At 73.0% G+C, this 13,725-nt stretch overlaps 1 protein-coding gene across 1 annotated transcript; it reads left to right on the forward strand.

Moving 5' to 3' along the window:
• Positions 1 to 179: 179 nt before the first annotated feature.
• SKIC2 (SKI2 subunit of superkiller complex) lies at positions 180 to 13,271 on the forward strand. The gene is given in 30 exon segments (XM_087730105.1): positions 180 to 271; positions 413 to 534; positions 1,112 to 1,221; positions 1,742 to 1,859; positions 1,947 to 2,011; positions 2,013 to 2,059; positions 2,158 to 2,232; positions 2,344 to 2,397; positions 2,574 to 2,746; positions 2,826 to 2,954; positions 3,446 to 3,591; positions 4,328 to 4,474; positions 4,547 to 4,631; positions 4,709 to 4,815; positions 5,705 to 5,851; positions 6,467 to 6,566; positions 6,668 to 6,880; positions 7,461 to 7,571; positions 7,757 to 7,868; positions 8,068 to 8,186; positions 8,293 to 8,430; positions 8,932 to 9,069; positions 9,553 to 9,657; positions 9,766 to 9,916; positions 10,209 to 10,335; positions 10,884 to 11,094; positions 11,172 to 11,282; positions 11,867 to 12,085; positions 12,358 to 12,498; positions 13,056 to 13,271. Coding segments are annotated over 30 exon segments (3,741 nt in total). The 5' UTR covers positions 180 to 252; the 3' UTR covers positions 13,257 to 13,271.
• Positions 13,272 to 13,725: the final 454 nt, after the last annotated feature.

The following is a 13,725-nucleotide window of genomic DNA, read 5'->3' on the forward strand; positions in this document are numbered from 1 at the left end:
ACCGCGGCTGTCCCTCGCCGGCACCCGTCCCCTCGGCCCCGCCTTCAGGGGGTCTTATTTGCATAACCTGCCTAGCGACGGCCGCCGGTTGGTTGGAGGAGCGCGGGCGCTACGCTGATTGGCGGAGACGGTGAGCGGGGAAGCCGCCCGGCTGCCAGTACTTCCGCCCGGCTGCCAGTACTTCCTCCCGGCGCTGAAGGCGGCGGGGGCGCTTCCGGGTCACGGTCCCGCCGGAGGGGCCCGGTCGGCGGGATGGAGCTGGAGCGGATCGGTGGGGCCCGGGGGGCTCGGGGAGGGCTATGGGGTCCCCGGGGGGGTGGGGGCTATGGGGGGGTCCCCGGGGGGGCTATGGGGGTCCCGGGGGCTTGGGGGTCTCGGGGGTCCCTGACCCCCCGGTGCCCCCCCTCCCCAGCCCTGCCGCCCCGCGGGCCCCTGGAGCTGCCGCTGGCGCTGCTGGAGCTGGGCTGCGCCGGGAGGTTCGAGCTGCTGGCGGGACCCCCGGGGGCGGGGGAGGGGCCTCCGTCGCGCGCCACGGTGAGTGACACCACCCCCCCCGCTGAGAGACCCCCCCCGGATCCCCCCCCCGGTGAGAGAGACCCCCCGGATCCCCCCCCGGTGAGAGAGACCCCCCGGATCCCCCCCCGGTGAGAGAGACCCCCCGGATCCCCCCCCCCCCGGTGAGAGAGACCCCCCCCGGATCCCCCCCCCCCCCCCCGGTGAGAGAGACCCCCCCCGGATCCCCCCCCCCCGGTGAGAGAGACCCCCCGGATCCCCCCTCCCCGGTGAGAGAGACCCCCCCGGATCCCCCCCCCCCCCGGTGAGAGAGACCCCCCCGGGTCCCCCCTCCCCCCGAACTCCCGCAGACCCCCCAGACCCCCCTACCACGCTGTGACCCCCCCGAGCCCCCCCCCGCTGAGAGACACCCCCAATCCCCCCGCACCCCCCCAAATCCCCCTTCCCCTCCATTGAATGCCCCCCCTTTGGCCCAGCCCCCCCCAGTGACCACCCCCATGGGACCCCTTTGGGGACCCCCAAACCTCCCCTGCTGCCCCTGGGGGCGGGCGGGACACCCCCCCGCCGTGCACCCCCAAACCCCCCCGGATCCCCCCAGCTGCCGCAGGGGCTCCCCCCCTTCACGCCCCCCCTGCTGTCGGGGCTGGGGCAGCGGTTTTGGGGGCCCCCGGAGTGCCTCCCCCCCCCCCAGCAAGAGAGGGCACGCAGGTAGGGGGGGTGGGGGTCCCGGGGGGCTGGGGGGGGCTCAGGGGGATTTGGGGGGCTGGGAGGGTCTCGCAGTGGATTTGGGGGGGGTCTCAGGGTCTCAAGGGGAATTTGGGGGTTTCCAGGGGGATTTGGGGGGATGGAGGGTCTTAGGGTCTCAGGGGGGTTTGGGGGCTGGGGGGGTCCCAGGATCGATTTGGGGGGGTCTCATGGTGGGTTTGGAGGGGTCTCAGGGAGAATTTGGGGGGGCTGCTTGAGGTTGGGGGGTTCCTGGCTCTGGGTGGGAGCCCAACACCATGGGGTGGCTTTTGGGGAGGGGTCTGTGGGCTGTGGGGGGGTCGCAGGGGTTTTGGGGGGCCCCATGGCAGTGGTGGGGGGGTCCCTGGGCTGGGGGGGGGCTGTGCGCTGCGGGGCGTCCCTCAGGTGTGGGATGGGGTGGGTCTGGGGGTCCCTGGGCTGGGGGGGGTCCGTGGGCCGTGGGGTGACCCCGGGGGGTCCCTGACCCCCCCTCTCCCCCCCCCAGGTCATGGCAGCGGGCGCCGGAGCCCCGGGCCCTCTTTGCGCTGGAGCCCACCCCCGTGGCCGGGGGGCTGCGGGCCGAGCGGGACCCCCGCAGCGGCGCCCTGAGGGGCTTCACCGAGGTGGGGGGGGGGTGCGGGGGGGGGGGGGGGGCACCCACCCGGACCTCGGGGTCCTCACGGTGCCCCCCCCCCCGGTGCCCCCCCCAGGAGCTGCTGGCCGACGTGGGGCTCTCGGCCAAGAACTCGCTGTCGCTGCGCCGCCCCCCGGCCCCCCGGGCAGAGCCTGCGGGGCAGCGCCACCAACTTCCCCTTCTGGCCAGGTAAAGCCCCCCACCCCCCAAAGCCCCCCGGGCCCCCCCAAACTCCCCGGGCCCCCCCAAACTCCCCGGGCCCCCCCAACCCCCCCCGTGCCCCCCAGGGGGTCTGGACGAGCCCAGCCTGGAGCAGATCCGCACCCGCGAGGAGGAGGAGGAGGAGATCGACTTTGAGACCGGTAGGAGCCCCCCCGCCCTATTTTAGGGTGCCCCCCTGCTTTGGGAAGCCCCCCGCTCCCTTTTGGGGTGCCCCCCACCCTAATTCAGGCCTTCCCCCCCCCCCCCCCCAGAGCTGCTGACGACCCCCCCGGGGCTGAAACGCGGCGTCGACTACCAGCCCTCAGGTAGGGCGGTGCTGGGGGGTGACAACCCCAGCGTTTGGGGGGGCCCGCAGCGTTTGGGGGGGCCCAACAAGGCGGGGGGGGGGGTCGTTTTGCCCTGGGAGGGCCGTGGCGGTGGGGCTCCCCGGGGCAGAGCCCCCCCCGACGTGGGGTCCCCCCGTCTCACGCCCCCCTCCCAGCGGCGGGGGCGGGGGGGCCGCTGTCCCTCTCCAGCCTCCTGGGGACCCTCGACGCCTTCGAGCTGGGGGGGGACGAGGCCGGGGGGGGCTCAGGAGACCCCCAGCCCGCGGGGGGGGGCAGCCCCCCGCCCCCCTTGCGCCGCGCCGACAGCCTGGAGGAGCTGCTGCGCAAGGTGGGTGCTGGGCGGGGGGGGGTGGCCGGGCGGGGGGGGGGGGTCCCTGTGGTCCCCCCTCACTCACCGGCCCCCCCAGGAGGTGGCGGAGCCCCCCCGGCCCCCCGCCACCCCCCCGGAGTCCCCCGAGGAGCAGTGGGCCGTCCCCATCGACGCCAGCGCCCCCGTGGAGGACTTCGAGCGGCTGGTCCCCGACCCGGCCTTCAAGGTGGGGGGGCCGGGGGGGGGGGGGGGGGGCTTTGGGGGGTGCCAGGGGGTCCTGGGCTGCGGGGGGGCTCCTGTGGGGACTTTGGAGGGGTCTGGGGGTGTGTGGGGGGTCTGGAGGGGCTTTGGGGGGTCCTGGGGGGTCCTGGGGGGCTTTGGGATGTGGGGGGTTTGGAGGGGCTTTGGGGGGGTCCCAGGGGGTCCTGGGTTGTCTGGGGGGACTTTGGGCTGTGGGGAGGGGTCCTGAGGGGACTTTGGCGGGGGTCTGGGGGTGCTCTGGGGTTTGGGGGGGGTCTGGAAGGGCTTTGGGGGGTGCGAGGGGGTCCGGGGGGGGTCCTGGGGGGACTTTGGGGGAGTCTGGGGGTGCTTTGGGGTGTGTGTGGGGTCTGGAGGGGATTTGGGGGACACTGGGGGGCTCTGGGATGCGCGGGGGGTCCTGGGGGGGGCTTTGGGGGGCCGGGGGCCCCCGGTGCCCCCTGACGCCGGCCCCCGCAGTGGCCCTTCGTGCCGGACCCCTTCCAGCAGCAGGCCGTGCTCTGCCTGGAGCGGGGCCACTCGCTGCTGGTGGCCGCCCACACCTCGGCCGGCAAAACCGCCGTGGCCGAGTACGCCATCGCCCTGGCCCAGCGCCACATGACCCGGTGGGTCCCCAAAACCCCGGGGGGGCCCCCAAACCTCCCCAGCACCCCCCGTCTGCCCCCCCCCCCCCCGTCTCTGCTGACCCCCGCCGGGGTCCCCAAATCCTCTCTGGATGCGCCCTGATCCCTCGCTGCTCCCACGACCTTTCTGGGGGTCCCTAAAATCTCCCTGGGGGGTCCCTAAATCCTCTTTGCCCCCCCCCCCCCGATCTCCCCAGATCCCCTTGGGGTCTGCAACCCTCCATAAGGCTCCCTAAATCTTTTCAGGACCCCCTAAAAAGCTCCTGGGGGTCCCCAAATCATCTCGGGGGGCCCCCCCAAACCTCCACGGGGATCACCAAATCCCCTCTGGATGTGCCCCGATCCCCCCAGACCCCCCTGGGGGTCCCCAAATCCGCTCTGGATGTGCCCCGATCCCCCCAGAACCCCCTGGGGGTCCCCAAATCCCCTCTGGATGTGCCCCGATCCCCCCAGAACCCCCCGGGGGATCCCCAAATCCGCTCTGGATGTGCCCCGATCCCCCCAGACCCCCCGGGGGGATCCCCAAATCTGCTCTGGATGTGTCCCGATCCCCCCAGAACCCCCTGGGGGTCCCCAAATCCACTCTGCCCCCCCCCAACCCCCCAAAAACCTCCCCAAACCCTTTCCAGACCCCTCTCGGCATCCCCCTGTTCCCCGTCCTCCGCCCCCCGGGGCGTCCTGGGGGTGCGGCCCCCCCGCTGACCCCCCGCCCCCCCAGGACCATCTACACCTCCCCCATCAAGGCGCTTTCCAACCAGAAATTCCGGGATTTCAAGGCGACGTTCGGGGACGTGGGGCTGCTGACGGGGGACGTGCAGCTGCGCCCCGAGGCCTCCTGCCTCATCATGACCACCGAGATCCTGCGGTGAGCCCCGGGGGGCCTGGGGGGGGGTCTCGGGCCCCCCAGATTTCACCTTTCTGTCCCCCCCCGCGCCAGGTCGATGCTTTACAATGGGTCCGACATCATCCGGGATCTGGAGTGGGTCATCTTCGATGAGGTGCATTACATCAATGACGCGGAGGTGAGGAAGCGTCTGCGGGGCCCTGGGGGGGTCTCTGGGGGTCTGGGCCCCCCCTGACCCCCCGGCCCCCCCCCCAGCGCGGCGTGGTGTGGGAGGAGGTGCTGATCATGCTGCCCGAGCACGTCAAGCTGATCCTGCTCAGCGCCACCGTCCCCAACGCCCTCGAGTTCGCCCAGTGGGTCGGGTAAGGTGGGGGGGGTCCCTGGGGTGAGCTTGGGGGGCTATGCGGGGCCTTGGGGGCGGCTGGGGGTCCCTGGGGTGAGCTTGGGGGGCTATGGGGGCCTGGGGGCTGCTGGGGGTCCCTGGGGTGAGCTTGAGGTCTTGGGGGGGATCATGGGGGCAGGGAGGGATGTTGGGGGTCCCTGGGGTGAGCTTGGGGGCTATGGGGGGCCTTGGGGGCTGCTGGGGGTCCCTGGGGTGAGCTTGGGGGGCTATGGGGGCCTGGGGGCTGCTGGGGGTCCCTGGGGTGAGCTTGGGGTCTTGGGGGGATCATGGGGTCATGGAGGGATGTTGGGGGTCCCTGGGGTGAGCTTGGGGGGCTATGGGGGGCCTTGGGGGCTGCTGGGGGTCCCTGGGGTGAGCTTGGGGGCTATGGGGACCTGGGGGCTGCTGGGGGTCCCTGGGGTGAGCTTGGGGGGCTATGGGGACCTGGGGGCTGCTGGGGGTCCCTGGGGTGAGCTTGGGGTCTTGGGGGGATCATGGGGTCGTGGAGGGATGTTGGGGGTCCCTGGGGTGAGCTTGGGGGGCTATGGGGGGCCTTGGGGGCTGCTGGGGGTCCCTGGGGTGAGCTTGGGGGGCTATGGGGGGGTCTGGGGACTGCTGGGGGTCCCTGGGGTGGGGCGGGGGGGCTGGGAGCATCTGGAGGGGGTGCTGGGGGTCTGGGGGGGCTATTGGGGGTCTGGGGGGCCGCGAGCTGGTTGGGGGGCAGCTCTGGGGGGATAACGACGTGGGGCGCTGCGGGGCAAGGACATGGGGGTTTGGGGGCATCACGGGGCTCAGGGCGGTGTGGGGGGGACCCCTCGCAGCTCCGTTTTGCCCAATTCCGCCCCGTTTCACCCCGTTCCGCCCCGCAGCCGCACCAAGCGCCGGCGCCTGCGGGTGATCAGTACGCGGCAGCGCCCGGTGCCGCTGGAGCATTTCCTCTACACCGGGAACAGCCCCCGCACCCGCCACCAGCTCTTCCTCCTCCTCGACGCCCGCGGCAACTTCAGCACCCAGGGGTGAGCCCCACGGCGACCCACGGCCGCCCCACAGTGACCCACAGCCCCCCGCACCCACTGGTGCCTCGCTGCTGCCTCTGCAGAGACCCCGGGGTGGTTCTATACAGCCCCGAGCTCGCCCTGCCCCACAGCCGGCCCCATAGCTGGCCCCGCTGACTACGTCGTGCCTCGTAGCCAGTCCTATAGAGGCTGTAGGGTGGTGCTATACGGTCCTGACTACATCGTGCTTCGTAGCCAGCCCCATAGAGGCCGTGGGGTGGTGCTATACAGTCCTGAGCAGCCCCTGCCCCATAGGCAACGCTATAGAGGCCCTGGGACGGTCCTACGCAGCCCCAAGCACGCCCTGCCCCATGGCTAGCCCTATAGTCAGAGCCATAGAGGCTGTGGTGGGGGGTCCTACACAGCCCTGAGTGTGCCCTGCCTCACAGCCAGCCCTATAGCGGCCCTATAGAGGCCCTGGGGTGGTCCTATAGAGCCAGTCCCACAGCAGCTGTGGGGTGGGGTCACACGGCTCGCAGCCACTTCTGCCTGTGCTGGCTGCCGCCCCGCTGCCCCCCGCTCGGGGGGGATGTGGGGCCCCCCAGCCGCCCCCCCAGCCCCACCTCTGCCCCCCAGGTACTACGCGGCCGTGGAGGCCAAGAAGGAGCGGACCAGCAAGCACGCGCAGAGCTTCGGGGCCAAGCAGCCCACCATGGGGGGCACCGGCCCCGGGCAGGTCAGGGGGGGCCGCTGATGCCGTGGGGCGGCCGGGAGCTTTGGGGCAGGCTGGGGGTCCCCATCGCGCCCCCCCCTCACCCCATCGCGCCCCCTCCCCAGGACCGGGGGGTCTGGCTGGCGCTGCTGGGGCTGCTGCGGGAGCGCGGGCAGCTGCCCGTCGTCGCCTTCACCTTCTCCCGCAGCCGCTGCGACGAGCACGCGGACGCGCTGGGCTCCCTCGACCTGGTCTCCAGCGCCGAGAAGGGGCGGATCCGGCTCTTCTTCCAGCGCTGCATCGCCCGCCTGCGCGGCTCCGACCGCCGCCTGCCCCAGGTCGGGGGGCTAAAAGGGACGGGGGGGCTCGGGGGGACTCTAGGGGGCTGGGGGGAGCTCTGTGAGGGGCTTGAGGGGCTGTGGGGGGCTCCGTGGGGGCTGGCAGGGATGTGGGGGCTCCGGGGGGATTTAGGGATCTGGGGGAGATCTCTGGGGGGCTTGAGGGGCTGTGGGGGGCTCCATGGGGGGCTGGCAGGGATGTGGGGGGCTCCGGGGGGATTTAGGGATCTGGGGGGAGATCTGTGGGGGGCTTGAGGGGCTGTGGGGGGCTCCATGTGGGGCTGGCAGGGACATGGGGGGGTCTAGGGGGGCTTAAGGGCATGTAGGGGGTTCTATGGGGGCCTGGAACAGACATAGGGGGGCTGAGGGGCCTCTAGGGGGGCTTAAGGGGGTGTGGGGGGTCTATGGGAGCCTGGAAGGGATATGAGGGGCTCTGGGAGGGCTCCATGGGGGGCTGGAAGGGACGTGGAGGGCTCAGGGGGAGCTTAGGGGGCTGGGGGGAGCTCTGTGAGGGGCTGGGGGCGCTGTGGGGTCTGGGGGGCAGCGCCGTGGGGCCGCTGACCCGCCGTGTCCCCCCCAGGTGCTGCGCATGGCGGAGCTGCTGCAGCGCGGCATCGGGGTGCACCACGGCGGGGTGCTGCCCCTGCTCAAGGAGGTGGTGGAGATGCTCTTCAGCCAGGGGCTGGTCAAGGTGCGCCGTGGGGCGGCCGTGGGGCGGCCGTGGGGCTGGGGGGCCGCCTGGGGAGGGGCTCGCTGCGGGGCTGGGCGAGGGGTGACACGTCCAGCACGGGCCGCACAGCGTCCTGCCCCACGGCGGGGCTTCCCCGCCCCACGGCGGCCCCCCGCGTCACCCCGCATCTCCCCCCCGCCCCCCAGGTGCTCTTCGCCACCGAGACCTTCGCCATGGGGGTGAACATGCCGGCCCGCACCGTCGTCTTCGACTCCATCCGCAAGCACGACGGCAACAACTTCCGCGACCTCCTGCCTGGTGAGGGGGCGGCCGTGGGGCAGCCGTGGGGCTGTGGGCACCGTGGGGCAGCCGTGGGGCAGCATTTGGGGTCTCGGTGCCCATCCCGCGGCCACCTCCTACGCGTCCCCGTAGGGGTGTACGTGCAGATGTGGGCGCTGTGGGGCAGGGTGGGCGCCGTGGGGCAGCCGTGGGTCTCAGCGCCCCCCTCGCCCCCCAGGGGAGTACGTGCAGATGTCGGGGCGCGCGGGGCGGCGGGGGCTGGACTCCACCGGCACCGTCATCATCCTCTGCAAGGGGCCCGTCCCCGAGATGGCCGACCTGCACCGCATGATGCTGGTGAGTCCCCGTCGTCGCCCCCCGTCGTCGCCCCCCGTCGTCGCCCCCCGTCGTCGCCCCCCGTCGTCGCCCCCCATCGCCCCCCCATCTCGTCGTCGCCCCCCAGGGCCGCCCCACGCGCCTGCAGTCCCAGTTCCGCCTGACCTACTCCATGATCCTCAACCTGCTGCGGGCGCGGGCGCTGCGCGTCGAGGACATGATGCGGCGCAGCTTCTCCGAGTTCCACCTGCGGCGTGACGCCCCGGTACGGGGAGGGAGGGGGGGACGCCCCAGTATGGGACTGGGGACACTGGGGGCATCCCAGTACGGGGCTGGGGGACGCTGGGGATCTTGGGGATGTCCCAGTGTGGGGTGGGAGGACGCTGGGGACATCCCAGTATGGGACTGGGCCACATTGGAGACACTCCAAAGCGTAGGTAAGACCCCAGTACAGGGTCTGGGGGACACTGGGGCAGCCCCAGTAGGGGACTGGGGCACACTGGGGACACAGGGCAGCCCCAGTAAGGGACTGGGGGATGCTGGGGCGGCCCCAGTACGGGACTGGGGGACACAGGTGGCCCCAGTATGGGAGTGGGGCACGCTGGGGGATGCTGGGGCAGCCCCAGTACGGGACTGGGGCACAACGGGGACATAAGGCAGCCCCAATACAGGACGGGTGCACTGGGGACACGGGGCAGCCCCAGTACGGGACAGGGGCGCACTGGGGCGGCCCCAGTAGGGCACGGGTGACGCCCCGTGCCCGCAGGCGCAGGAGCGGCGGGTGGCGGAGCTGCGGCAGGCGCTGGCGGCGCTGGGGGAGCCGGAGGCCGGGGGGGCCATGGCCGACCTGGCCCCCTACCACCAGGCCGCGCAGGGGCTGCGCCAGGCCCGCGCCCTGCTGCAGGTGGGGACTGGGACCCCCGCTGCGGAGACTGGGGGTCACTGGGGGTACTGAGGGGCCCTGGGCATACTGGGAGTACTGGGGGGGTCCCTGGGGAGACTGGGGGGCTCCTGTGGTCCCTGGGAATACTGGGGGGCTCCTGGGAGTACTGGGGGGGCTGGGGATGCTGGGGGGCTCCTGGGGGTCTCTGGGAGTACTGGGAGTACTGGGGGGGGGGGTCCCTGGGGAGACGGGGGGGCTCCTGGGGGCCCCTGGGAATACTGGGGGGCTCCTGGAGATCCCTAGGGACACTGGTAGGGTCCCCAGGGAGACTGGGGGGACTCCTGGGGGTCCCTGGGGATACTGGAGGGTCTTGGGGAAACTGGGGTGCACTGGGGGGGGTCTCTGGGGATACTGGTGGTCCCTGGGTGCTCCTGAATGACGTTGGGGCGTTGAGGGCTCCCGGGAGTCCCCGTCTGACGCGGGGGGTCCCGGGGGTCCCGGCAGCGGCGCCTGGCGGAGTCGGTGGCGGGGCTGCGGGCGCTGGCGCCCGGCCGGGTGGTGGTGGTCTGCACCCCCAAACACCGCAACGCCCTCGGCCTCATCCTCCAGGTACCCCAACCCACCCCGTACCCCCCTATCTCCCCCTCCCCACCACGAGGACCCCCCCCGGGGTCCCCCCCGCCCTGGGGACCCCCCTCATCCCCTGTCCCCCCCCAGGTGTCCCCGGAGGGCTCCAGCCGCACCTTCACCACGCTGGTGCTGTGTGAGAAGCCCCCCGAGGAGGGGGGGCCGGCGGGGGCCCCCCCTGATCCCCCCGACGTCCCCTACCCCGAGGACCTGCTGCTCACCCGGCTCTTCGTGCCCGAGGGTCCGCCCCCCCCGGGGGGCTGGGGGTCCCCAGATGCCGGGGGGGGTCCCAAAACCTGTGTCCCCAGGGGGTGGGGGGTCCCCTGGATGCTTGGGTCCCCCCTGGGGGTGGGGGTCCCTGCACACCTGGGTCCCCGCAGGGGATGGGGGGTCCCTGGGGGGGTGCGGTGGGGCTCCCTGGACCCCTGGGGGGGTGTGGGTCAGGGTCCCGGACCCCTGGGTCCTCCCGGGGGGTTTGGGGGGGGTCCCTGGACCCCTGGGTCCCCCCCAGACGCCTGGGTGTCCCCCCCCAGGTCCCTGTGGCCACGTGCTGGAGAAGCTGCAGCCCGGGGACATTGCGGGGGTCGCGGCCAAGACCCTGCGGGTGAACCCCGAGAAGCTGCTGCAGGAGCTGCGGCCCCGCCAGGGCCCCCGCCCCAGGTGGGGGGAGCGGCAGGGGGCTGGGGGGTCCCCAAGGGGAATTTTGGGGTCCCCAGGGGCAGCTGGGGTCCCTGGGGGGAGTTTTGGGGTCCCTGGGGGGGGGTCCCCAAGGGGAGTTGTGGGGTCCCCAGGGGGACTGGGGTCTTCAAGGGGAGTTTTGGGGTTTTCAGGAGGTTTTGGGGTCCCCAGGGACGTGTGTGTGGGGTCTGAGGGTGCTCTTGGGGGGGGGGTCTTCCTGGTTTTGGGGTCTCTGGGGGGCGTTTTCCACAGGTATTCATATGTGTGGGGGTCCCTGGGGGGGTTCTCCCTATTTTTGGGGTATTTTGGGGTTTTGTTTTTGGCTTCAGGGTTCCTGGAGGGGATCTTAGGGGATCTCTGTGGCTATTGGGGTCCCTGGGGGGGGTTCTCCCGCGTTTCGGGGTCCCTGGGGGGGGTGTCCCAGTTGTGGGGTCCCTGGGGGCGTCTTTTCACAGTTTCAGGTCTCGGGGGGTCCCGGGGGGTTCCCCCATGGCGGGGTCCCCCCCTGACCCCCCCCCCGTGCCCCCCAGGCCGGAGCCCCCCGGGCCGGAGGTGGGGGCGGTGGTGCAGGAGCTGGCCCGGCTGGCGGGGGGGGCCCCGGGGGGGGTCCCCCTCCTCGACCCGGTGGGGGCCCTGCAGCTGCGGGACCCCGAGGCCGTGGAGGCGGCCGCCCACGCCCGCACCCTGGCCGCCTCCCTGGGCGCCTTCCGCTGCGTCCACAGCCCCCGCTTCCCCCAGCAGGTACGGGGGGGCCGGGGGGGCCCGGGGGCGGGGGGGGGGGCTCGGGGCACCGGTGATCCCCTGCTGTCTCCCCCCAGTACGCCCAGTTCGCCGCCCGGCAGGAGCTGCTGGAGCAGCTGGAGCATCTCCAGTTCCTGCTGTCGGACCAGTCGCTGCTGCTGCTGCCTGAGTACCACCAGCGCGTGGCTGTGGGTGCCCCCGTGTCCCCTTCGTGTCCCCCCCCCCCATCCCCTGGGACCCCCCGGGACCCCCTCAGGTCCCCATGTCCCTGCCCCGTGTCCCCTGGGACCCCCATGTCCTCCCCCTGTCCCTTGGGACCCTCTCAGGTCCCCCTCCGTGTCCCCTGGGACCCCCAGGATCCCCTATGTGTCCCCCCGGGACCCCCCGTGTCCCCTTTATGTCCCCCTCCGTGTCCCCTGGGACCCCCCATGTCCTCCCCCTGTCCCTTGGGACCCCCTCAGGTCCCCCTATGTGTCCCCTGGGACCCCAGGATCCCCTATGTGCCCCCCCGGGACCCCCTGTGTCCCCTGGGACCCCCCATGTCCCCCCCCCATGTCCCCTGGGACCCCCTCAGGAACCCGTGTCCCCCCCACGTCCTCCGGGACCCCCCCCCCCCCCGCAAGGGTCCCCAATGTGCCCTAAAGCTGAGCCATGTGCGTGGGGGGGGGGTCCCCACGTCCCCCCCCGGTGCTGCAGGCACTGGGCTACGTGGACAGGGTGTCCCCCCCCCCCACGTCCCCGCGTCCCCCCAAGGCCCCCGCTGTCCCCGCAGGTGCTGCGGGCGCTGGGCTACGTGGCGGCGGGGGGCGCGGTGGCCCTGGGGGGACGCCTGGCCTCGCTGCTGAGCGCCCACGAGCTGGTGCTGACCGAGCTGCTGCTGGGCAACGTCCTGGCCCCGCTGCGCCCCGAGGAGAGCGTCGCCCTCCTCTCCTGCATGGTCTGCCCGGGGCGCGGGGAGCCCCCTCCCCACCTGCCGCCCCCCCTCCAGCAGGTACTGGGGTGTCCCCCCCCGATATCGGGGTCCCTGGGGCTTTGGGGGGGCTGGGGTCCCGGGTGGGGGGAGTCGCCTCTGCCTCCAGCAGGAACCAGAACGGGGGGGCACGGGGGTCCCTGGGGGGGCTGTGGGGTGGAGGGGGGGTCCCTCAGGGGCAGGGGGCTGTGGGGCAGAGCAGGGGTCCGCCCCGACTCCGGGGTCCCTGAGGCTGGGGGGGACCATGGGGCAGGGTGGGGGTCCCTGACCCGGGGGTCCCGGTGCCCCCCCAGGGCATGGAGCGGGTGCGGGCGGTGGCGCAGCGTGTGGGGCAGCTGCAGCAGGAGTGCGGCCTCAGCCAGAGCGTCGAGGAGTTCGTCGAGCAGTTCGGCTTCGGCCTCGTCGAGGTCGTCTACGAGTGGGCCCGCGGCATGGTGAGACCCCCCAGGACTCCCCTGGGACACCCTGAGACCCCCGGGACCCCCTGGGACCCCCCTGAGACCCTTAGGATCTCCCTGAGCCCCCCCAGAACCCCCCGGGATACCCTGAGACCTCTGGGACTCCCCCCTGAGATCCCAGGTGCCCCCTGGGACCCCTCCGGGACCCCCAGGATCCCCTTTCCCCCCCCAGAGCCCCCCGTCCTGCCTGGCCCTGCCCTGTGGGGCTCCATGGCTGCCCCATCCCCCTGCTCCCCACTGATCCCTGGTCCCCCCCTGCCCCTTGGTCCCTTGGCCCCATGGTCCCACTGCCCCCCGTTCCCCATCCCGGGGCTCCCCCCAGTCCCTTCGCTCCCCATTCCCCATCCTGGAGGTCCCCCCCATGCCCCCAGTTCCCCCCATCCCCCACCCTGGGGGTCCCCCCAGTCCCTTCGCCCCCCATTCCCCATCCTGGGGCTCCCCCCTATTCCCCCAGTTCCCCCCAGTCCCCCCAGTCCCCATCCCGGGGTGCCCCCGCTCCCCGCGGCCCCCCGCCCTGACGCCGCCTCCCCCAGCCCTTCGCGGACATCGCCCGGCTGGCGGCGGTGCAGGAGGGGGCCGTGGTGCGCTGCATCCAGCGGCTGGAGGAGACGTGCCGGGAGGTGCGCCAGGCCGCCCGCCTGGTGGGGGAGCCCGCCCTGGCCGCCAAGATGGAGGCCGCCTCCAACATGATCAAGCGCGACATCGTCTTCGCCGCCAGCCTCTACACCCAATAAAGGCTCTGCCTCCGCCTCCGCCTCCCGCGCCCCAGCGCCGCGCGGGGACCCCCCAGCGCCGGGGTTCGGGCCTGGCCCCCCCCCCCCCCCCCCGCAGTAGCTCGGCCCCAGCCCCCTCATTGCTCCACGGGGTTCAGTCCCCCCCATTGGTTTATATGGTTCGGTCCAGCCCCCCCATTGCTCCACATGGTTCAGTCCGGGCCCCCCAGGGGGTCCTGTGTCCCCCCCATTGGTTTATATGGTTTGGTCCAGCCCCCCCATTGCTCCACATGGTTCAGTCCGGGCCCCCCAGGGGGTCCTGTGTCCCCCCCATTGGTTTATATGGTTCGGTCCAGCCCCCCCATTGCTCCACATGGTTCAGTCTGGCCCCCCGGCCCCACGGGGTCCTGTGCCCCCCCATTGGTTTATGTGGTTCAGTCCACCCCCCCCATTGGTCCTCATGGTTCAGTCCATCCTCCTCATTAGTCTA

The sequence above is a fragment of the Nipponia nippon genome, unplaced genomic scaffold (assembly GCF_047370975.1).
Source record: "Nipponia nippon isolate SJK-2023a ecotype South Korea unplaced genomic scaffold, ASM4737097v1 scaffold_47, whole genome shotgun sequence".
NCBI classification, from domain to species: Eukaryota; Metazoa; Chordata; class Aves; order Pelecaniformes; family Threskiornithidae; genus Nipponia; species Nipponia nippon.